The sequence below is a fragment of the Gobio gobio genome (assembly GCF_949357685.1).
Source record: "Gobio gobio genome assembly, chromosome: 16".
NCBI lineage: Eukaryota > Metazoa > Chordata > Actinopteri > Cypriniformes > Gobionidae > Gobio > Gobio gobio.
Window position 1 is genome coordinate 50,428,280 of NC_137109.1, and position 23,782 is coordinate 50,452,061.

General features: G+C 41.0%; 3 protein-coding genes across 3 annotated transcripts; 2 read left to right on the forward strand and 1 right to left on the reverse strand.

The window, feature by feature from the left end:
• Positions 1-1,120: 1,120 nt before the first annotated feature.
• Positions 1,121-3,713, forward strand: LOC307140050 (zona pellucida sperm-binding protein 3-like; the record flags this gene model as incomplete). Its single annotated transcript, XM_079839293.1, has 8 exons — positions 1,121-1,488; positions 2,283-2,655; positions 2,734-2,855; positions 2,936-3,039; positions 3,105-3,282; positions 3,355-3,472; positions 3,544-3,623; positions 3,710-3,713. The coding sequence occupies 8 exons, from the start codon at positions 1,121-1,123 to the stop codon at positions 3,711-3,713; spliced, it is 1,347 nt and encodes a 448-aa protein (XP_079695419.1).
• On the forward strand, positions 3,710-12,477 carry LOC307140051 (zona pellucida sperm-binding protein 4-like; the record flags this gene model as incomplete). The annotated part of the gene is made up of 9 exons (XM_079839294.1): positions 3,710-3,784; positions 6,691-6,781; positions 6,851-7,038; positions 7,110-7,207; positions 7,276-7,433; positions 7,520-7,712; positions 7,782-7,929; positions 8,009-8,081; positions 12,341-12,477. 9 exons carry the CDS (start codon positions 3,710-3,712, stop codon positions 12,475-12,477), a joined length of 1,161 nt encoding a protein of 386 aa, XP_079695420.1.
• A 1,658-nt stretch (positions 12,478-14,135) lies between these two features.
• On the reverse strand, positions 14,136-23,360 carry LOC307139438 (uncharacterized protein). The gene is made up of 5 exons (XM_079838428.1): positions 23,231-23,360; positions 15,279-15,608; positions 14,901-15,131; positions 14,716-14,817; positions 14,136-14,629 (listed from the first exon to the last, which is right to left on the reverse strand). The coding sequence occupies exons 1-5, from the start codon at positions 23,274-23,276 to the stop codon at positions 14,556-14,558; spliced, it is 783 nt and encodes a 260-aa protein (XP_079694554.1). The 5' UTR covers positions 23,277-23,360; the 3' UTR covers positions 14,136-14,555.
• Between the last annotated feature and the right edge of the window lie 422 nt (positions 23,361-23,782).

Below are 23,782 nucleotides of genomic sequence, written 5' to 3' on the forward strand. Positions count from 1 at the left end.
GTTCATGAGATTTAACAAGAGGATCACACAGAACTGTTTGTTGGTGCCCTTGAAGAGAAGCAGACTGGAAAGAAAGCCGAGACACAGGTTAACAAAGAAACTGATGTCACAGTTGTGGGAAAAGACAAGCAGACAGAAACATTTAGAGTAAACAAAAGAGCGCTTTCTTTTAAACTGGATACTGGAGCGGAGTGCAATGTGATTTCATATAAAGACTTCAGAGCGGTTGCAGGAAAATCTGTGACAATGTGAATGTCGAACTCCGTACTCTGGCCACAAGATGGAGTCAAAGGGCAAAGTAAAAGATTGTCTGCCAATTCAAACAGAATGAAGCGGAGACTCACCTGCTATCCTGGGAAGGTCTAAAATAATCTATAGAGTAGACTGTGAAGAAAACACAGACATAATGAAGGAATTTGACAATGTGTTCAATGGTTTAGGGTGCATACCTGGATTGCATCACAACAAGATTGATCAGACAGTGTCTCCGGTGATACATCCACCCAGAAGAGTGCCGATTGCACTAAAAGACAAAATAAAAAACGAACTAAGGCCCAATACAATTTCTACCCCTAAGCCCTTCCCTTTCCCCTACCCCTTCGTTTTGCGCGTTCACGTGAAGGGGTAGGGGTGTCTCGATTCTCTTTTGGCTGGAGTGGTAGGGGGAAGGGGAAGGGCCAGATAGCCCTTAAAATCAAGATTTTTCAGTTTTCGAACGAAGATTTTTTCATGCATTGACCCCAAAGATTTGAACAAAGCTATAAAAAGAGAACACTTTCCACTCAAGACAGTTGAAGAAGTGGTGAGTGAAATGCCAAATGCAAAAGTATTTTTCTGTATTGGACGCAAACCATGGGTTCTGGCAAATTCAATTGGATGAAGAAAGTTCCAAAATTTGTACATTTAATACACCATTTAATACATACGGTTTCAAGAGGCTACCTTTTGGTGTATTGTCAGCCCTTGAAGTCTTCCAGAAGAGCATACCTCAAAGGCTTGAGGACCTGGATGGAGTCGTTAACATCATGGATGACATACTCTTGTGGGGAGAAAATGTGGAACAGCCCGACTAGAGAGAATCATAAACCTGAAATCAAATCGAGAGAAATGCAAGATCAGAATGGCAGAAATAAAGTACATAAGGCATGTACTGAGTGGAGAAGGTTTGAAGCCAGACAAAATCAAAGCAATTGTGGAGATGCCTAAGCCACGAGACAAAGCTGCCTTGATGAGGTTTCTTAGCATGGTTCCATATCTGGCAAAGTTTGTCCCAAACCTGTCTGAGATTAGTGCACCACTAAGGAAACTCCTGGAAAGAAGTGTAGAGTGGCACTGGGAAACTTCACAGCAAAAGAGTTTTGAGATGCTGAAGTCACAACTGAGCAATGCCACAGTTCTCAGATTCTTCGATGTCAACAAGGACGTGACTCTTTCTGTTGATGCAAGCTCAGAGGGTTTAAGTGCTGTCATCTTGCAGGAAGGACATCTGTTTGCGACAGAAACAAGAAACAATTTCAGTCAGAAACAAGATAATTTTTCTTACCTCATTGGCAGATAATTTTGCTTGTTTTATCTTATGTCATTTTACTTATCTAGTAAATGCATCTCGATTGAAGAATTTTTTGATATTTAGACTAGAAACAAGACAGAAATACTAAGTAAGAAGAGCATTTTTTGCAGTGTTTCAGTTCCGGCTCGTGAAGATTGCTGTCGATGTGAGGGAAGAAAGTTTGTAACAATCTAAACCTGACTATAAACATACTCAACTTCATTATTTTGGATACTCTAGTGTACAATTCTGTCTGTGGCCATGTTTCTGAATTAATAAAAAAGGAAGACGCAAAAAAGACTTGGTTGTTTTTGTTTCAGAGAATTCTTGATAATAAGAAATCATTTGGTTTAGCTACTAATAACCTGCCCTTATTTGGTACTTCATTTGATCCTGAGTGATAAACAATCAATGACTTACACCTGTGATATATTGATTGAGTAAATTGGCAGGTGCAGAGAAAAATGATGCCTGTCATGAGAAAGGTGGAGCCATGCTGATTTACATCTGTATAAATTTGGATGGTAGCACTCGAAAGTGTTGTTGAAACAAGCTTGGCAATAATGGGGTTTTGGCAGGTTGGATTTGGATTGGTGTTTATTCTTGCTCTTGGATTTTCTGATGCACAATGGAGAGCAAGAGCAGCACATAATCGCAGTCCAAGTGAGTTTAGGCCTAGGACATTGGCTCAAGCTTCTCAACAGGCTGATTCCAGGATGTCTGTGGTTCCCAGTAAACCTGGATTTGCACCACAAACGTTTCCTGACTTTGGAAAGCCTTCTCAAGATCTTATGGGTGTTCAATCAAAAGAGCTGTTGCAGGGTCCAGTGGCAAAACTGACGTGGAGCTTTCCAAGTCTACCAGAGGAACCACAGCAACCCGACGTTCCTTTTGAGTTGCCGCATCCTGTCCCTGCCAACAGTGTAGCTGCTCAGTGTGGAGAGAGCTCGGTATATGTGGAAGTGATGAAGGACTTCTTTGGGACTGGGCACCCACTGTTGTCCTCTGCTTTTACACTGGGAGGCTGCACTGCAACTGGAGAGGATCCTTCTGCTCAAGTGCTCATCTTTGAGTCTGAACTGCATGGATGTAGCAGCACATCAATGGTGGGGTTTTATTTTGCCGTTACTCACAGGGACAGTTCAAAAACATCCATGATCGTTTTCAATTAACTTTCTTTTTAGGTGACTGAGGATGAGCTTGTCTATACCTTCAACATTATCTACACCCCACAAGAGGTTTCATATGGTGTTCCTATTGTAAGGAGCAGTATTGCGGTGATTGGTATCGAGTGTCATTATCCAAGGTAGGATCTGGATAAGATCTTCGCTGGATCTGATCCCACCATTTATGGGCATGAGATGACCGCTTGTTTAACTCCTACAGAACACATAATGTGAGCAGCGATGCCTTAATGCCCACTTGGATCCCATATGCCTCAACTAAGGTTGCAGAGGAAGTCTTTGTCTTCTCCCTCAAGCTCATGACTGGTTGGTGTATCCCAAACTGATTTGTGGCATGCTTGTGACCCTGTGCTAAGACTCTTTCTTTGCAGATGACTGGATATTTGAGCGACCTTCTAACCAGTACTTCCTGGGTGACATGATCAATCTTGAAGCATCAGTGCGTTTGTACAGCCATGTTCCCGTCCGTGTGTTTGTGGACAGCTGCGTGGCTACTGCAGTCCCTGATGTTGCTTCTGTCCCCAGATACTCCTTTATTGAGAATAATGGGTAAGAGGTGCTACCTCATGTATACCAGCTTCCAGAAGGGTTGCAGGGTTTCTAACTGGGTTCTGTTTACAGGTGTCTGGTTGATGCCAAGCTCACAGGCTCCACGTCTCACTTTATGCCTCGGACTCAAGGTGATAAGCTACGGTTTCAACTAGAGGCGTTCAGGTTCCAGCAAGCAGACAGTGGACTGGTACGTGTGTTTTAGTTGTGCAACTCTTTGTATGATATGCTACCATGGTGAACAAACAATTGTCTTTGCAGGTCTACATCACATGCATTTTGAAGGCGGCTGCAACAACCTCAAGTTCTGAGCAAAAAGCTTGTTCATTCTCTGCTAATGGGTATGTTGTCTGCTAGATGGGTGTACAGGTAAATTAGTTGTCGTCAAATTAACTGAGGGTGTTTCTTGTCAGTTGGGTGTCCGCAGATGACTCTGACCAGGTGTGTGGCTGCTGTGACACCACTTGTAGCGTCAGAAGTGGAAGTGATCGGCTGCTTACGGGTATGGATTAACTCTGATAACTGTTATTGTCATTCCTGGCTTTAGTTCTCACTAATCATTTGTTCATCAGATCTACAATGGGAAAAGGCGTCTGTCGGCCCCATCAATGTTAAGGACCATGGCCAAAAATAACTGGAAATGCCACGTGATTTAATAAAAGTGATCTTAATAGATTTGTGTATGGTCCTTACTGGCACAATACTAAACGTATCTACATGATTTGTATATGTATATGATTTGTATATGTATATGATTTTGTAGGGCTAAGCCTGTTACAACACTAAAGGGCATTTCAATGGCATCACATCCTTTCTGGTGCTTGGTAGATACTTTTGGGGGGTCACGCTAAGAGGCAACATCCTGCAGTCTCTCTTGAAGCCAACACTGAAGTGACTTAAACTGCAATTCATCGACTGGCTGCTAGAGACGAGCTCCAAAAGGAAGTCAAATCTGTATCTCCCCTGTGTTCAAGGCTTAGTTCACTTCAAAATTAGAACTTACCCCTTCTCATCCTAGATGTTCATGCCTTTCTTCAGTCAAAAAAAAATGCAGGTATTTTTGAGAGAACATTCCAGGATTTTTCTCCATATAACGGACTTCTGTGGCAACCAACAGGTAAAGGTCCAAATAATAGTTTCAGAGGCTCTGCATGATCTCAGATAAAGAATAGGGTCTTATCTAATATAATGATTGGGCATTTTCAATGTAAAATAAAAATGTGTATACTGTACTTTTTAACTGAAATTGCTCTGGCGCGGTGTGCCACAGATTATACTGGACTTACTGTCATAGCAACAGGTCCGTAAGATCAAACCTGGGGTCCGTTCTTCGTACATCGCAACTCCGTTAGCTGGATTTGATTGTTGGTGATTTGGCATGATCTTTGATTGTTTGGTTCTTCGAAGCTCATCCTGAACTTGCTGTCATAGCAACAGGTCTGTAAGATGAAACCTGTGCGAGCGGCTTATTTCATGTAAACAGGATTAGAGTGCACCTTTTTAAGTGGCGTTGATACTTAAATTTTGTCCCAACAACTGCAACTTTATTACAAGAGTTCTTTACTGAATCAGGGGCAATAATTTAAATCACAATAATAATTAAAGCTGCAAGCAGCGATGAAAGGGCCCTCGCACATGCACCGCCACCTGGTGGCCTCAGGAAAACGGCGAATAGTGGGCGACATGCATTTAAGCGGGTAAATATAGGAGAAATATGGCAAACTCACTTCAATGTGCCACACTTCCTTCTGCCAGAAGGTGGCGCTATGACTAACTGAATATTGGCATGTAGATGTGTTTAGGTCAGGACTCTTATCAAACAAGTGAAGTTTGGGGGAGATCGGACATTGTATGCCTGACTTACAACAGCTTCCTGTTTCATGGTGAAACATCAGACTTTGTCCAGCCACAATTTAACATCTAACAAGATTAGACTGACCAAATATGATGTTGATCTGATAAAATCTCTAGGAGGAGTTTGTCAAAGTACCACGTCTGGAAATGGCAAAAACTGCAAACATTTTGCAGAGAAAATTCCAAATATCTAATTTCCTGTTGGGTTTTCAGATTTTGCTTCCAGGGACTTTTTTTAGGTATTGGACATGTGTGTACCGAATTTCATACTTGTATGTGAAACGTAGTGCGAATGACGCTTAATTGAAGTTTTGCAGGTGGCGCTATCGAGCCATTTTGCCACGCCTAACATGTAGGGTTAGGGTTAAGTTATTTCCCAACACTGCTAAGTATATATGAGTAGACTCGTCCCCTCTGTCATAATCAAGGAGTCGAGGGTCTGTCCACATAAACCTTCCTTGTCCACTTATGGAACACTTCAAACTGGCGACAGGGATTGCCCCGTGGGGAAGTGCTTAGGGAGGTTTGTGAGTGTGTTGCTAAATTTGGAACTACAGACTACTCTTACTATTTCTGCCATATAAAGATACTGTAAAAGTAGTAATGCTAGTTAATATTTCAGCATGTCTACAAGCGAAGCGGAATGCACCAAACATCTAGCCAAAGTACTTTGGGCAAGCTCTAGTAGCAAACCTGAGCATGAACCTTTTTATTTGTCTTCAATATGACACATCTGACTAATTGGAGTCAAGATACATCACATGCGTATAATTTTGAGAACCAATGAGAATTTTCTGGTAGCATAAGCTCCCATTTGGGCAAGTCTGGAGAATCATGACTGTTAATGAAGAGGGAGGGATTATCGTTAATTAGACAAAATCTGTAGAATACAAAAAGACCAAAGGGCATCATCTCAACAGTGTGACTAGCTGTTGAACGATGGCAGGAAGTTGTTGTGCTGTTCAATTGCTGGCACTTTGTGTGTGGTTTTGTGCTTTTTGTCATGCTGTTCCACAGTGGAGTAATCTGCCCCAGTATCCTCAAGCTCCGATGTTAAAGCAAACTGATCAGCGGGTTCAAAAACAAGCTAGTCACCAGTTTCCTCAGAAGGTTCAACAGCTAGCTAGTCAACAGTTTCCTCAGAAGGTTCAACAGCAAGCTAGTCAACAGTTTCCTCTGAAGGTTCAACAGCTAGCTAGTCAACGGTTTCCTCAGAAGGTTCAACAGCTAGCTAGTCAACAGTTTCCTCTGAAGGTTCAACAGCAAGCTAGTCAACAGTTTCCTCAGAAGGTTCAACAACAAGCTAGTCAACAGTTTCCTCAGAAGGTTCAACAGCAAGCTGTTCAACAGCAAGCTAGTCAACAGTTTCCTCAGAAGGTTCAACAACAAGCTAGTCAACAGTTTCCCCAGCAGGTTCAACAACAAGCTAGTCAACAGTTTCCTCAGCAGGTTCAACAACAAGCTAGTCAACAGTTTCCTCAGCAGTTTCAGTCTAAGCAGCCAGTGGCGCAGGCAGAGCCCCTTGACAAATGTGCTGTAGCTGATTATGAGCAGATCCAATGTGGCCCACCTGGTATCAGTGGTGCTGAGTGTGAAGCTATCAACTGCTGCTTTAACGGACAGCAGTGTTACTATGGGAGGGCAGGTAAGAGTGAGTCAATGTAAAGGTGTTCACGTTAAACCACTCCTCAGTAATAACCTGCTCTTGTGCCAGTGACTGTCCAGTGTATAAGAGATGGTCAGTTTGTGGTAGTGGTGGCTAGAGATGTTACACTACCTCGCTTGAGCCTGGATTCAGTCCATCTCCTGGGTGGAAATGACCCATCTTGCAGTCCTGTGGGATCCACACCTTCCTTTGCTATATACCAGTTCCCTGTCACTGCATGTGGCACAAGCATGATGGTGAGTAGCTGCTTGTGGTTCTGTTCTGCATGGCTTGGAATGGACTGGATGCCAACAGTTACTATTTGCAGGAGGACGGTGGATATGTGGTGTATGAAAACCGAATGACCTCCTCGTATGAAGTGGGTGTCGGACCACTTGGTTCCATCACAAGGGACAGCCATTTTGAGTAGGTATTTTTTTTAGAAAAAAATATTAATCCTTGACAAGGCTACAAGCTCACTATTTGTTGTCTAGGCTTCTCTTCCAGTGTAGGTACTCTGCTACTTCTGTGGAAGCTCTGGTTGTGGAGGTCAACACTGTTCCTGCACCTCCACCAGTAGCGGCTCCTGGACCCCTCAGGGTTGAGCTTAGACTGGCAAATGGTCAGTGTGTCACCAAAGGCTGTGCTGAAGGTAAGTGTCTGTCCAAGTATGCATGAGTATTTTCTAAAACTCCAGGTTGCGGCAGTTTCTGGTTAAACGCTGATTTTCTTTCTCAGGGGATGAGGCATACACGTCCTACTACGGTGACGCTGATTATCCGGTCACAAAAGTCCTGCGGGAGCCTGTGTATGTTGAGGTGCGCATTTTGGAGAGGACCGACCCCAACATTGTCCTAATGCTGGGACATTGCTGGGCGACATCAACCCCCAGTCCCCTCAGTCTACCCCAGTGGGACCTTCTGGTTGATGGGTGAGTAAGGCCAGTCTTTATCCATCTAGTGCGCTGTAAGGCATTTCTGACTGCCTCTTTGCCTTTCAGATGCCCTTACCAGGATGACCGTTACCTGACCACATTGGTTCCAGTGGCTGGATCTTCTGGTCTTCAGTTCCCAACCCACTACAAGCGCTTTGTTGTGAAGATGTTCACATTTGTGGACCCAGCATCACTGGCTCCTCTACAGGAAACCGTATGCTCTGCAGCTTTTCCTGAATCCTTAATATTAGGTGTTTTTCTTTCTGTGGCTTAACCCTTTCCCCCTCTGTTAGATCTTCATCCACTGTAGTACAGCAGTGTGCCATCCCTCTTCTGGCTCCTGTGAGCAAAGCTGCACTAGGAAAAGTGAGTGCTTGTTGTAAACTGACTTCAGGAACCTTGAGAATTTGTTTTTTTTAAATGCCTCACAATTCTACCATTTCTTTTCCAGGAAGAGATGCTAACGTCAAGACCATCTCTAGTGGGCAAACTGTGGTGTCTAGTGGAGAAGTTAACCTGGTCATGTGACTTTAGTAGTTTTAATAAACTTCTTAACTCAACTGTCTCTTTGGTATTGATCTTTCATGACTGTTCTCAGTTTGATTTATTGGGCTACACTACTAAACCAGAGTTCCCTTTTTTGCTTCAAGGTTATGCTTGACTTGAACTAAACAAGCCAAGTTTCTGCCCAAACCTGACCTATTTGCCAAGTTCCAGTTGCTAACCTGGGTCCCTGTTCTTAATGGTATCAAATCTGTTTTGGTCTCTACTTGTGGCTTTATGGCTGGACTAACATAACTGCTTGTATTGATATTCACGCATGCCAAGTCCCTCTGTTTTTTGGTAAGAAAGCCCCCCCGAAGTCATGCAAGTACAGCATTGCATCTGCAATGAAATCAGTCTCAACCTGCATTGTCCTTTTTAATCCCAAATTGTGACCAGCCTTTTTTCTTGTTTATTAAAAAGTAGACTGAAGCTTTAATAAAAGCTGGTTTAGTCCCTTAACTGGTGTATCACACCTGAGTTGCTGTCTGAGGGCCTGTTTACACAACTGGTACTAAAGCGTTTATCAGTCCAATCACAAGTGGACTATGCTAAATACAGGTGTAAATGGGTCTAAAATGGTTTAAACTTGTCCTCTTTTTTTTTTTAACTTTTAACCTTCACTCATGAAAGGGGTCTTTATAAACTGTTTCCAGAGTGTGACATTAACTGGTCTTAACCATGTCGCTTCTGTAGATTTGGATAAGCTACTTTGTTTAACTGTCTGTGCTTGTTGTTGCACCATTAAAAACAGAACGTGGAAGGCAATTTGACTAGTATCCATGCTGTCAAGGAAATGCATCCCATTTTAACTTTAAATTTAACTGGTTTGAAGAGCTAAATGTCGGTGTATTAGGTTTGTGAAATAAACATTTCCAAATGGGGTCTATGATATTTGTCCATTTTAGTGTCCCATCATTAACTTAAGTCTTAGTCCTGTTAACTCTTCTTGCTCTTTGTATCACATTTTTCCTAGAGACATTTTGGGGGAAAATTGGAGAAAACGTAGGTCTGTGGCCAGTTGCATAAACTGCTGATGTTAAAGAATAAGAAGCTGAGGGCAAGTGGACAAAAGTGAATGTCTGTTTCAATACCAGGAGGTTTCTTGTAGGTATTGGGCTGTTACATGTGTGTACCGAATTTCATACCTGTACGTGAAACGTAGCGGGAGGGGCACTTTGTTGAAATGTTGTAGGTGGCGCTATCGAGCCATTTTGCCATGTCATCAGGCCAGGACTCTTATCAAACATCTGAAGTTTGGGGCAGATCGGACATTGTATGCCCGAGTTACAACAACTTCCTGTTTTATGGCGAACCATCGAATTTTGTGAGGCCGCCACTGACACGCCCTTCAGGGAAAACTCAAGATCTTCGCAATTTAACATCACCAAGGCCTTTAGATTAGACTGTGCAAATATGATGTTGATCTGATTAAATCTCTAGGAGTAGATCGTTAATGTACAAGGTCTGGAAATGGCAAAAATTTTGCAGAGAAAATTCAATATATCACACTTCCTGTTGGGTTTTCAGGTTTTGCCCCCCAAGGTCTTTTTTGTAGGTATTGGGCTTTTACATGTGTCTACCGAATTTCATACTCGTACGTGAAACGTAGCTCGAACGGCGCTTAATTGATTTTTTGTAGGTGGCGCTATCGGGCCATTTTGCCACGCCTAATTCTGAAACCCATATTGGATGTACATTTTCACCACTTTTGACGCGTGTGCAAAGTTTCATGAGATTTCGAGCATGTTTAGGCCCTCAAAAATGTGATTTATTTGGGAGAAGAAGAATAATAGGCTGAGCAATTCCAATAGGGTCCTCACACCATTGGTGCTCGGGCCCTAAAAATGTATTTCAAAATAATATTAGAAACAGAGATTTATTTTTGATAGAATAATGACTTTATAATGTTATTGCAGTCTTACACACATGCTGTACAGTTACTCTGAGCAGTGCATTAATTTCAGGGCACTGGGCATTGCGTCATTTAATTACTGTATTTGCATTATTGTAAAGTTAGGTTTAGGGTTGGGGTAGGTGTAAGCGTTAATCTGGTAAGTAGCACATTTATTTATTGTTATTTAGTTGTGAGATTTTGTCTCACTTACGACCGTTGCTGTACCCCTTTCAGCCACAACTCTTCTTCTCTGTTTTCAGTGTATTTCTGTGGCAGGATTACAGCGCCACATACTGACCTGGCATGTATACTACATCGTTTTGAGTCTTTTCAATGCTCTCGTGTGTACACAGATATTTCTTGAAACGAGGGGGGAAAAAAAGATCGGATAGGGAAAGCTCTGGCTTCGTGTGGACGGAGCCTTAGATAACTTAATCCAGATATTTTAATCCAATCCGCAAATTCGTTTGAAGAACCAAATTAGCCAGAGATCAGTTATCATGATTAGAAGATCTGGGATCTGTCAAATCATCTCAGATGTATTAAGAGAGGTACGAAGAATGGACCCCAGATCTGTCATTTTGATATTTAAAACAAGAAATCATTTTGGTTTAGCTACTAATAACCTGCCCTTATTTGGTACTTCATTTTATCCTTTTATTCAAAATTGCTCCATTTCAGTTCCGGCTTGTTAAGATTGCTGTCAATGTGAGGGAAGAACGTTTTCTTACACTCTAAACCTGACTATAAACATTCTCAACTTTATTATTTTGGATACTCTAGTGTACAATTCTGTCTGTGGCCATGTTTCTGAATTAATAAAAAAGGAAGACGCAAAAAAGACTTGGTTGTTTGTGTTTCAGAGAATTCTTGAAAATAAGAAATCATTTGGTTTAGCTACTAATAACCTGCCCTTATTTGATACTTCATTTGATCCTGAGTGATAAACAATCAATGACTTACACCTGTGATATATTGATTGAGTAAATTGGCAGGTGCAGAGAAAAATGATGCCTGTCATGAGAAAGGTGGAGCCATGCTGATTTACATCTGTATAAATTTGGATGGTAGCACCCGAAAGTGTTGTTGAAACAAGCTTGGCAATAATGGGGTTTTGGCAGGTTGGATTTGGATTGGTGTTTATTCTTGCTCTTGGATTTTCTGATGCACAATGGAGAGCAAGAGCAGCACATAATCGCAGTCCAAGTAGTGATGGGCAGACCGAGGCTTCGTGAAGCACTGAAGCAGTTGAAGCAAATGTGTCATATTGTTTCGAAGCTTCGAATCAATCTGACACCCGTCTCTACGGCGCCATCTAGTGGTCATTTCCATGTGTTGATCTGAAATACCTTGACAATGATCCATGTAAAAAAAAATTGTTTTTAACATCTGTCTGACAACTACATGATCTTGGTTTTGTAACCTGTAGCCTCGTCATTGTAAAGAACTATATATATTTTGTTTGTTATACAAAATGAACATTAATAAAATAAATAAAGCCACAATGTGTCACATTTGTCACAAAACATTTTTATTCAAAAATATGAATTGCTCTGCTGTTGAAGGACTCAGCTGACTTCTTTTTTTACATATAATTTCTCCAGCCTTTGAAAAAATCCTCTCACAAGGGACACTTGTTGCTGGCATGCACAAATATTTTTGGATGATGTAAATACATGGATGAATCACTGCTATCACAAAATCACTCTCCTCTCACAAAAACCCACGAGGTGAAGATGGATTTACTTCACTTTTAAACTGTGTTGAATTAGCGTCATACAGATGTGTGACTGTGTGGTTTGTTCCCGCCCCCTTTAATCAAACGCAGTTTCGGAAGGAGCCACCTGATGAAACACTTTGAAGCTTCATTTAGCCACAGTCACGTGACATGGGTGTTTCGAATCACAGTTCGGAGCAGTGTTTCGAAACATCTGCGCTTCGGGATCTCGGCAAAGCCCCGAAACGTCTGTTTCGCGTCTGCCATCCCTAAGTCCAAGTGAGTTTAGGCCTATTAAAAAACTATATAAAAAACTATTTAATATTCAGTTTCTCTTGGAAACACGTCACCGCACTGAAGAAAAATCAGTTGCTACTTCAAAAACAAAAAACAACGACTTTATTCAACAATATCTTCTCGTCTGTTTACATTGTAAATACAGAGCAGCGTTTCCGTGTTCTATGTCAGAACGCCACCTCATTATTGGCCTGATAATGAGCTTGAGGGAGAAGACAAAGACTAAGACAAAGACTGCAGCCTTAGTTGAGGCATATGGGATCCAAGTGGGCATTAAGGCGTCGCTGTTCACTTTATGTGTTCTGTAGGAGTTAAACAAGCGGTCATCTCATGTCCATAAATGGTGGGATCAGCAGATCCAGTGAATCTCAAATAATTTAATCCTTAATTAAGCTCTCAAGCTCAATCCTGATAGTTCGGGCCGATGCTGCTGAGGTTGCAATCAATTTCTTCTGTCTTGCTTGAAGAAGATATGATGCATTTGCACGGTTAGTTCGACTTCGTCATGGTCGAGGAATCTGCACATGACTTGGCGTATGTGTAGGCCCACAGGAAAGCCAACTGATGCAGCGTGTCAGTCGTAGGTAGAAGAGTGTGTGAGATCTGTGCATCTGTCTTTTAAAGTTTTGGGGTGAAGTCCCGCCTCATAGGGTCGTTTGACCAATGGGAAAGGTTGAATCTCCAAACGGGAAGATTCCTCTGTTGGAGACTTTATAGCTCTTTGTTTCAGCTTACTCATTTGCATGTGTGGCCTCTATTGGTAGCCGATGAAGAAACTATTAAAGCTTCTTGTAACACTACTATATTACACAGGTATCGATATATCATATACACATTCATTCAGATTTTCATAGACCAAACACGGTGTAGGTGAGGTTACATTAACCGTTGGTTCTGTCATACAATGTGCATAAAATCAAACATCCCATTCGGAGAACACTGCGCAAGACGGTTGTAAACATACACACAATGTTTTGGGGTGCATGTTAATTTATAGAGCTGTTTGTCTATAAATTGAGTCAAAGGAGTGTGTTTTTACAGGCTTTGTGTCTGGGTTAGTTCACCCAAAAATGAAATTTCTTTCATTAATGACTCACCCCAATGTTGTTCCACACCCGTAAGACCTCCGTTCATCCTCGGAACACAATTTAAGATATTTTAAATTTAGTCCGAGGGCTTTCAGTCCTTTGAATGTAAGTGTATGAACACTTTGCTGTCCACGTCCAGAAAGGTAATGAAAACATCATCAAAGTAGTCCATATGTGACATCATTTGGTTAGTTAGACTCTTTTGAAGCGTCGACAATACATTTTGGTCCAAAAATAACAAAAACTTAGACTTTATTAAGCATTGTCTTCTCTTCCGGTTGTGTTTGAATCCGCGTACACAACGCCACTGTGACGCTGCTGACGTAAGACGCTGTGACGTGTTATCTGGTGCGATAGCAGGAACGCGGACCTTTCTGGACATAAGTGTTACATTTTTCTGGTCATACACTTACATTCAAAGGACTGAAAGCCCTCGGACTAAATCTAAAATATCTTAAACTGTGTTCCGAGGATGAATGGAGGTCTTACGGGTGTGGAACAAGATTGGGGTGAGTCATTAATGGAAGAAATTTCATTTTTGGGTGAACTAACCCTTTAAATGTGGCCCCTTTTTCTATTCCACGTAGCTACATTCTTTGGAGCAGTAAACCATCTTATCTGAGTAACTGAGGCACTTGTGGCTTTAGATGGTCTTTTGGGAAAATAATTATGTCTGATTTGTCTCAGTTACTACAGTAGCGACACCTGCAGGAGGAAACCAGAGTTACAGCTGGACTCATTTACTAAAGTACATTTTATAAGTTGATATCTATTTAGATTTACTTGTTTACTTGTTGTTCATGTGCTTTCTGAAATAAAATGAAAATTGACCAGGCCTATATTAAATAGCCTAAACATTTAATAAAAATCAGCAGTTTAATTTCAAATAAGTTTATTTTCATTTAACTCAATACCAAGTTAATCTTAACAATTTCAACACATATTTAATTTGTTTAGCAATAATCTCAAATGATAAAGATCTTGTGAAGAAAAATGCACAAATGTGGCTAAACATGTTAAAAATCATCTAAAAAAACTACAAATGCAAGCAGAAGTTTAAAACCACAGAGAGCAAAACATCAGACGCCACACAAAAACAACTGTTTTCAACAGTTAAACATCCAAATGTAAATGAAGAGAAAATCAACAGCAACCCACCAACTAAAGTGAAATACCAAGAGCTGATAAGTAAAAATAAATGATTCCAGATGTGTAAAATAAAAGCTGGATGGATGTGAAAGTCTCTGAGATTCTGGAGTGATTTCTCACAGATGTGATGAGATCTGCTGCTGGTCTCATCAATCTTTTGTTGTGTGTTGATGTCCTTCTCTAAATCTTCTCATTCTCACTTCTTCATCTTCCTGCTTCTTTCCTAAAAGCATCAGATTCTCATCATCATCTTCACACTCTTAATATTTTGATTTCAAATCCATAGTAAAGATGATAAATGTCTCTGACCTGACGTGAGTCTCATGTAGATGTGAAAACCTCCTAAAAGACCCAACAGAAACATCATCTGAAGACACCAGACCAGCACATGCACCAAAGACGCTGAACTCTCTGAAAACAACACAGACATGTCAATCAATCAATCAGTTCATCTATATTGGGTTGCTGATACAGATGAACAGAAATAATCTCACCAGGACAGTGTTTTACACTAATGGTCTTCTGTTGACTGACGTGGTTCTTCACGCTGCAGCTGATGTTTCCATCAGTTCCCTCATCCAGATCAATGGTGGCGTTTCTATTCATCAGTGGATCTCCATTCAGAGTCCAGCTGAAGAAGAGCAGATCCCCATCAGAGGAGCAGGACGCCCTCCTCACCCCACTGGAGGAGCTGATGATTGACAGTGTCACTGAGCCAATAGGAGCTGGAGGGAAGGACACGTGACAGTCAAATGACAAACACAGCAGAATGCCATACATCCACACTACTCCTGCTCAACTGATTGCTTAGCTTGAGAGTGAGATGTGGAGAACATGAGATTGTAATGAGTCTGATGAGAGAGTTACTGTACCTTCAACAATCACTTGAAGATCTCTTTTAGATATTTCAGTGCCCTCTGAGTTAAAGACTTGGAATGTGTAAGTCCCTGAATCTGCTCTGGTCACAGGGTTTATTATCAGAGTCCCATTAACGACTGTCACTTCAGATCTGTTATTAAAAAGATCACAGTCCTTCATCGTGTCCTTCTTTATTTTACAAACTGGATCTTTTTCTTCGCTGCTCACTCTCTTTTGTATCTTCAGCTCATAACTAGCATCCAGCACCATCTGCAGATTCAGTTTGTCTCCCAGAGCAGCGTAACAGGGATCTGACTGATTCAACCTGCAGTTAAACTCCAGACCTGAAGAACAAACACACACACACACACACAGAGAGAGAGAGAGAGAGAGAGTATATAAAATATCACTCATTATAAATCACAATCAGATACAAATTTCACAAACATTCACAGAATTAGTGTTCAACAGAAGACTCTTGATCTGATCTCAGCTCTCCATCCATCCATCCATCCATCCATTCACATTGATCTCAATGGTAGTTCTGTCAGGATCACTATCGTCAAAGTTGATTGTTTGACTATTAGCTTATAGTTGGGCAAGCCTAGCATGTATAAGAGCAGGGAGAGCAGCAATAACCCTCCTAGGGTAAACAGAACAAAACCAACATAATGTATTGCAGATATCATTAATGTGGATATTAAATGTACAAAATAATTCAGGAATTTAATCTGATTCAAGGGAAATCAAAATACCAAATCCTGACTGATGAGAGGAGGAGCTGGGGGTGGAGGAGGGTAAATGAGCTCTGGAGAAACGTGATAGCGGCTGATACTGAAGGAGCTTATATATGTGTATGCTGTGATAGACGTCGTGTTCCTATAGACGTGATCAGTTGACAGTCAGCTGATGCAAGGTTGACTAACGTGACCTGCCAGAACTGACATACGGTGGATATGTTGGAAGTGAGTGATTGCAGAACTTCAGAATACTCTTTTGACTCGTCATCAACAGAGAAAGATATGAATGTAGCTTTGAGAGCAAAGACACTGATATGAACCATAAGACTGAGAACATGGAGGAACGAGAGAAAAACAAAGTGGATATGAAAGGGTGAGAGATAGAGAGAGAGATAGAGAGAGAGAGAGAGAGAGAGAGAGAGAGAGAGAGAGTTTAGAATTTTACAAACACTTTATTACAAAACAATAAACAATATAATAAACACACTACATGATTTTAACTACCTGAACTCACATATAAAAAACAGCTCATCATTAAGTACAGACCAACATTACAACACCATTCAGTCTAAAAAAAACATTGATTGCATTCATCATTTTGTAATAATTGAAATCAACAAGAATTCTTGATTTGAACATATTCTTAAAAACCAATACAATGTGTTGTCCATTTCTCTGTTCTATTTCATTTCTTCTGGAAATAAAAATAGCAAGTTTGGCTTGCCCAATAAAGTTCATTAATTGACACTTATATTTCTGTAGTCTACTATACTTAAAACCAAATATAAAACATTGCTTTGTAAAATAAATCCCTAATAAAGAAAAAAAAAATCTAAAAAGATCAAAGAGTGGAGAAAGTCTGTCACAATTCATAAAACAATGGAATATTGTTTCTCTCTCTGAACAGAAAGAACAATTATCATTTACAGTGGGATTCATTTTCGTCACAAAAGCATTAACAGCTATTGCAACATGCAAGATTCTCCATTGCAGATCACCTGCCCTTTAAGTCACTGGTGGTTTGTATAGTACTCTCCACTCTGGTTTCATTTCCTCTATCACTCCCAGTTTATCTCTCCAAACTGTGTCAACTCTGTCTTTTTATTGATTATCTTCACAACGCATTTGTATATCACATTTCCTTTAACTGTACAAAAATCTACATTTTCAATTTAATTCAAACACAACAGTGGACAATTATATGAGGATTTTTCAAGATCAGGTATCATTCTGATGTCTGGGAAAAAGTCATTAACGTCAGGGGAAATATAACCCCTACTGTATCCCTCGAGTAGAGTTTTTTCCTTGGAAAACCCTGTCCAGTTTGTTCAGAAACTTTCTAGCAAATCTCACTGATCTTATACCCAGATGTATAGCAACAGTTTCTGCATTTTTTAGTCCAGGTCCTGCTTTCTCCACAATATCTTTCAATTGCAGTAAGTACTTTGGCACAAGTAAATCTTTTAGCCCTGGAAAGTCATCTCCTGACACATCAGGCGACTCCCAAAAACCACAGGTTCCTCAAGCAACCAAAAAAGAGATGTAGCCGACTGTGTCCACTTATGTTTAAAACCTCTCCACACTTTAAAAAGACTTTTATAAAAAGAGGGTAGACCAATCAAATCGAGAAGAAGTAGTAGTAGTAGTAGTAGTAGTAGTAGTACTTTATTGATCCCAGTTGGGAAATTAAAGTGCGTTAGCAGCAATACATGAAGACAGTAAAGTACTCACAATACACACAAAAACTTACTATACACATATAATAAATAATAATAAAAATAAAAAAAAAGCAGTAATGCACATTTCATGTCTTGCACTTAACTGCATTAAGTACAGTTATGCGACAGATATAGTAACCTAATTTCTAAAATGAAGAGTTAATGGTACTTCGGCACAGGGATGAATTGTAAAGTCTCACAGCAGTAGGCATAAATGACCTCCTGTAGCGTTCTCTGTTGCACCGTGGCTGGATCAGTCGGTTGCTGAATGTACTTCTCATTCCAGCAAGCATGTCGTGGAGGGGGTGTGAGGTATTGTTTGTAATGGTCAACAGCTTGGCCATTATTCTCCTCTCTGTAACAACCCCAAACATTTCCAGATCCAATTCAATGACACAGCCTGCCTTCTTAATAAGCTTATTCAGCCTTTTGGCATCTCCAGCTTTAATCCCCGTGCCCCAGCACACTACAGCGTAAAACAGGGCACTAGCAATGACAGACTGATAGAACATGCGAAGCATCTTGCTACACACATTGAAGGACCTGAGTCTTCTCAAGAAATAGAGTCTGCTCTGGCCCTTCTTGTAGATCGCTTCTGTGTTTTTTGTCCAGTCAAGTCTGTCATCTATGTGGATCCCTAAATACCGATAGGAGTCCACTATCTCTATGTCTCTGCAGTGAATGGAAATAGGTGAGGGATGATCTTTCTTCCTTCTGAAATCGATTACCAGTTATTTTGTTTTAGTTACATTTATTTGTAGATGGTTCACTCCACACCACTTAACAAAGTTGTTGATCAGTGCTCTATATTCCGTCTCTTGCGGAATATAGAGCACTGCTCTACTCTACACTGCTCTACTCTACATACTCTTCTCTAGAAGAGTATGATCCATTAAGAAAAGTGCAGTATGTAGTCCCATTCCATAGCCTTGATGCCAGCAGAATTTGGCCCCTTCCACAACATTTGAGTTTGGGAAATTCGCTCTGGAATTGATCTGTTGTGGAGCAACTATACTCGAACCAGAGCTGTTCGAACCAATCAAATAACCAGGGCGGGCTTTATACGATGATGGAAAGATGATAAACAGTAATGTAATCATCACGTCACCAAAGAGCGCTTGGCTTGAAGTTGTTCTAATCCTAAATGGAGAACTTGTTTGGATATGCATTCACCTTTACTATTTCTCTCAGAAATGATGATCGTGTTGGTAAGTACTCCGTGTGTGAATGCCTGTTATTTACATTGCTTCTTCTGATCTCTTACATTGGGCACTTTTTGCACTTAAATTGGCTTATTCTTTTCTGAGGGATTGCCGTTTTTGACAGTTTCCACCTGGACATATAGTCATATTTGCTAATTATCTTTAATTTATTTTCCCTGTTTTGATCCGATTCTTTTTTACAACACCGGCAAATATTGTTTACACTCATCTTCTTCTTCTACTTCTTCCAGCGTGCGTGCAGTTGAGTCCTGTTGACAACTAACGTTATGCATCGCTTCATTGCTCTGATTGGTTGTAGGTCTATCCAATTGAGGTCTTTCCTGGTTTGGTTGAAACATGCCCCATAATCACAGCCCAACGGAGCAGTATCAGTCTCATATTCTGACTAGAATTGAGTATGACGACGTCAGGCTACCCATTCCATTCACCCCATATAAAATGGTTTGTGCTAATGGTTTCCACACTAGATTCTGAGGTCCCATCAGTAATCGCTGAATGAACTGCAACCGGATAAGTCGCTCCTTTGCTGACAAGATTGACCAGGCCTTAACGACATCCATCTCTTGGCAGGAAAAGAACACTTTGAGGTGTTGGGTGCAAATTGTCCCAGAAAAAGTTAACCATCTCTCCTTGAAGTTTTGGTAAAAGTCCAACAGGCACATCAACACATGCAAGTATATGTCATAAAGAGGACCCCACCAGATTCTTAATTATAAGTGTACAACCTCAATAAGACAATTTGGGAAGTAGCCATTTCCATTTCAATAAATGTCCTTTGATTTTTTTCAACATACAATCCCAATTCTTTTGAACAAAATCATCATTACCTAAAAAAATTCCAAGATATTTTAATCCACCTTTCTTCCAGATTAAACCTCCAGGTAAACTGGGAGGTCCTCTATTCCAATCACACATTAAAAGGGCCTCAATTTTCCCCCAGTTGACTTTTGCAGAATCATTTTTTTTTAAAACAGTTAACAATAATCTCCAATTTGTCAATATCATCAGCCCCAGATATAAAATCAATTACATCACCAGATAAGCAGAAAGGTGCAACGAGACATTACAATGTGGTATAGTTAACCCACGCAACTCAGTTCTTAGTAGAGGTTCTTCCTAGTAGAGGCTCAATGGCCAGGGAGTATATAGCGCTGAGGAGTTTTGCCTGGAATACTTGCAGGACCGCGATCGAGTGGAGGACGGAGCCTGCTTGGCCGGCGGAAGTGTAAGCCCTACCCGCTAAGGCCGAAGCAGTCCTGCAGGGCTTAGCTCAGCCCATCCAAGAAGGTGGGCAGAGATGTGCGGGCACCACTTCCTTGAGTGGCGGAAGATTCTCATATCCCTTCTCGTCAGCGGCGCCAATGGTAGAGAGCGTGTGCGAGGTGGATGAATGGAGGCACGCAGAGTATGATTTCGCCAGTTCTTCATGCACCTCGAGAAAGAATGCCGCGGCTCTCTGGTTCCTGCCGGGGCGCCAATAGGCTCCTCGTCATTCATCAAGGCGGCTGAATGCAGGCTTCTCAGGCGAGGCCCAGTCCAGGCCTAGTTCACCGACAGCTTTAGTGAGGAAGCGGATGAGTTCGGCGTCCACACCAGCCCTGGAGTCACTGCGTTGCTGAGATGTCGAGGGGGCAGGGTCATCAACGGAGTCCGACCATTCCTCAGCATCTGAAGCGGCCAATGACATGGAGTCATCGTGTGGATGCTCTCGTGTGTCGTCATCAGACCCACGGAACGAGACCATGCCCTCTGCGTCAAGTGAGGGATGCAGGTCTGATCACGAGAACATCACGGTTGAGATGTCTCGCTGAGGCAAGAGCGAGACACGCGGGTCGACGTGAGCTCGCTGACCTCCGAATACTCAGCCCTCTGACTCTGATGTTTTTTCTGCCGTGGCTCGGACGGGAAAGGGAATGGGAGAGCGCGAGGGGTGGGGTTTGCTTTGAAAAGGATACATCGTAGTGTTTCGCCAGAGAGCACAGGGAAATTACAAGGATCGCTGGTGATTGAGCACGCTGATGTCAGGCCGCTGACTTGTTCGCAGGATGGTCCAGGCTGGCTAGCATGCTGTTTCGCAGCAGGCTCATCTGTTTTTGGCGAAGAAGGCGAGGCTTCGAGTAGTGATCAGCGAGGGTCCGAAGATCGTCGATGAAGGAGAATAATCTGAATTATATGGCAGAGTATGTGCCTTTTATAGGCAGATGCCCCTGGACTCTACGTTCAGCTTCGCAGGCTTTGCACCGATTGGTTTGCACAGTTACGCCGCTCTGCCATTGGTTCATGCAGTGCCCACTGGTCAGCCAATAGCGTGCGAGAGTCCTCTACACTGTTATGACTGTGCTGTAGCACTGCGTGATTTTATGAAAGGCTTCGATGTAAGATTTGAGGGTGCACCAGACACAACTGAATCTTCAGATGATTCGTTCAAACATAATTCCACACAAAACTCAACTCAACAAATCAACGATTTATGGCCTCAAATGAAGTGGACGCCGGTCAGTCTGCCTCTGGCAGAAAAAAACCCAAGCTAACTGCTTTATTGCCTTGCAAACTTTGACAACACTAAGATAACAACAAAGTTTTTTGACTCCCCAAGACAAAGAGTCAAACCAGATCTCCTTTTTCGCAACAACCTTTAAATTAACTCTGAGTGACACAGTTACAATCTTGCATGTGTTGTTCTGAAATTCCTTGACAATGATCCATGTAAAAAAAAAAAAAAAAAAAAAAACTACTACGTGATCTTGGTTTTGTAATCTGTAGCCTCCTCATTGTGAACAAGTAGTTTTTTTTTGTGGTCATGAAAAGTGAACATTAATAAAATAAAGCCACTATGTGTCACATTTGTTACGTAACATTTTTCTTCAAAAATATTATTTGCTCTGCTGTTGAAGGAGTTGGCTGACTTCTTTTTTTTACTCTTATACAAAAGCCCTCAAAGTTATGAAAATGCTATCAGTCTTTTTCCATTATAGAAGAATATGATCTTCAAACAAAACCCTAGCCCCTTTAATGTTTTTTGTTTCTTTGATATATTTTTCTACTGTACTTTCAAGCACCTGATCTGTATTTTGTAATACAAAAATGTTCTGTTATTGCCATGCTGTTTGTATATGATTATTTGTTCAGCAATAAAACATTTTACGGCATCTCTCATGTGGAGCCTCCATTTTTATCTTTTCTATTAATATATCTATCTATCTATATATCACCTATGAATCTATATAATTCTATATCTCTCACTTATGCTGTGCTCTCTGTTACTATCTAACTTAGCCTATATGAATGTGTCACTATATCAATCCTATCTGTCACTGTCTATACCTATCAGTTAATATATCTAATTTTAAATCTCACTTATATGACATACTGTTTAGTACCCTCGAGTTTGTTTGCTGCCTGCCCTGGGATTTACCTACTTTTTTATTGGATTATTCTGCCTTGTCTGACCCGTTGCCTGTTTTCGTTTACGATACTTCTTTGCCCAGGACACTGGTGTTGCTGGTATTTGACCCCTGTCTGTACGACTACGATTGTTTCTAATAAAGCTGCACATGGATCCTATCGAGTCTGCCGCTACATTACAAGAACGGTGCAGACTCAACGATACCTTCCTAACACTGAATGTATGTGAGATTCAACACATTGTTGAACTATGTGGAATTTCTTTGAATTGTCATGAATTTAATTCCACTTCCGGTCATTCCTGTGGGGCGGAGTCAATTCAATTCAAACTACAATTCATGAATTGAATGGAGGCAAATTCTACAAGCCTGACTCTGACAACACTCCTCTCACTCCCAGCATGCACTCAGAGGGAGAGAGAGAGAGAGAGAGAGAGAGAGAGAGAGAGAGAGAGAGAGAGAGAGAGAGAGAGAGAGAGAGGGAGGAACCATGTGATGAGGTTTGAAAACAAGAACAGAACTGCTGGTTAGACTTCTTAAAATAAAATTTTAGCTTTAGTTTGCAAACTCCGTAAAAAAAAAAAGGTAAAATTATAGTTTTTAATCAGTCAGAGAATGATATTTGTATTTTCTGGTATGGAGGTATAAAAAACTTATACTTTGTCTATGAAGACCATATCCAGAATATAATTATACAAACTATATATTTTTTAACACAAACTGTGACTGTTGATGTGAGTTAAACACTTCCATCTGACATATCATAATAATCCACACTCTTACATCAGGGCTGGATCCTGCAGATTATCTTAATGTAATATTAGAGTGTTTTTATTAGAGAGCTTCATCATAAGATGAGTTTGAGCTGAAAGTGGACTCACATGCAGCAGTTTTCAGCAGCAGCATCAGTCCAAAGATGAGCATCATTCCTCTAGAGTCCAGAAGAGCCCAATAATCCAGCAGAAGAGAGAAGATGCTGCTTCAGTCACACAATCTCTCTCTGACAGAAGAGTCTGTGCCCACCGTATATTCAGATACTACACACTTTCTGAGAGAAAAGGAAGTTCACATCATTTACTGGAATTTTGAGGTTGATGGTCTTGCACACGGGCACAAAAACACCACATCCGTGTCTTTTCTGTCCTGCTGTGGGCTTTTCATTGACTAATGCTTCTGCAATTTTACATTTTCATGAAGACATTATTATGGGAATAAGCAGTTTTCCTCACCCGTTTGTTGCTTTTATAACTGCATGGCTCAAAGTGAGCATCATTCAGCATTGACCTCAGGTTGGATGGTCTGCTTTGTCCATACTAAAACACTGGCATGTTCTTATTGATGTTTTATAAACAAATTTCGGGAGAAGCACATTCAGAAAATTAAAACTAATTAAACACAAGTGGAGCACCCTCAGATAATTATACCTAATTAAA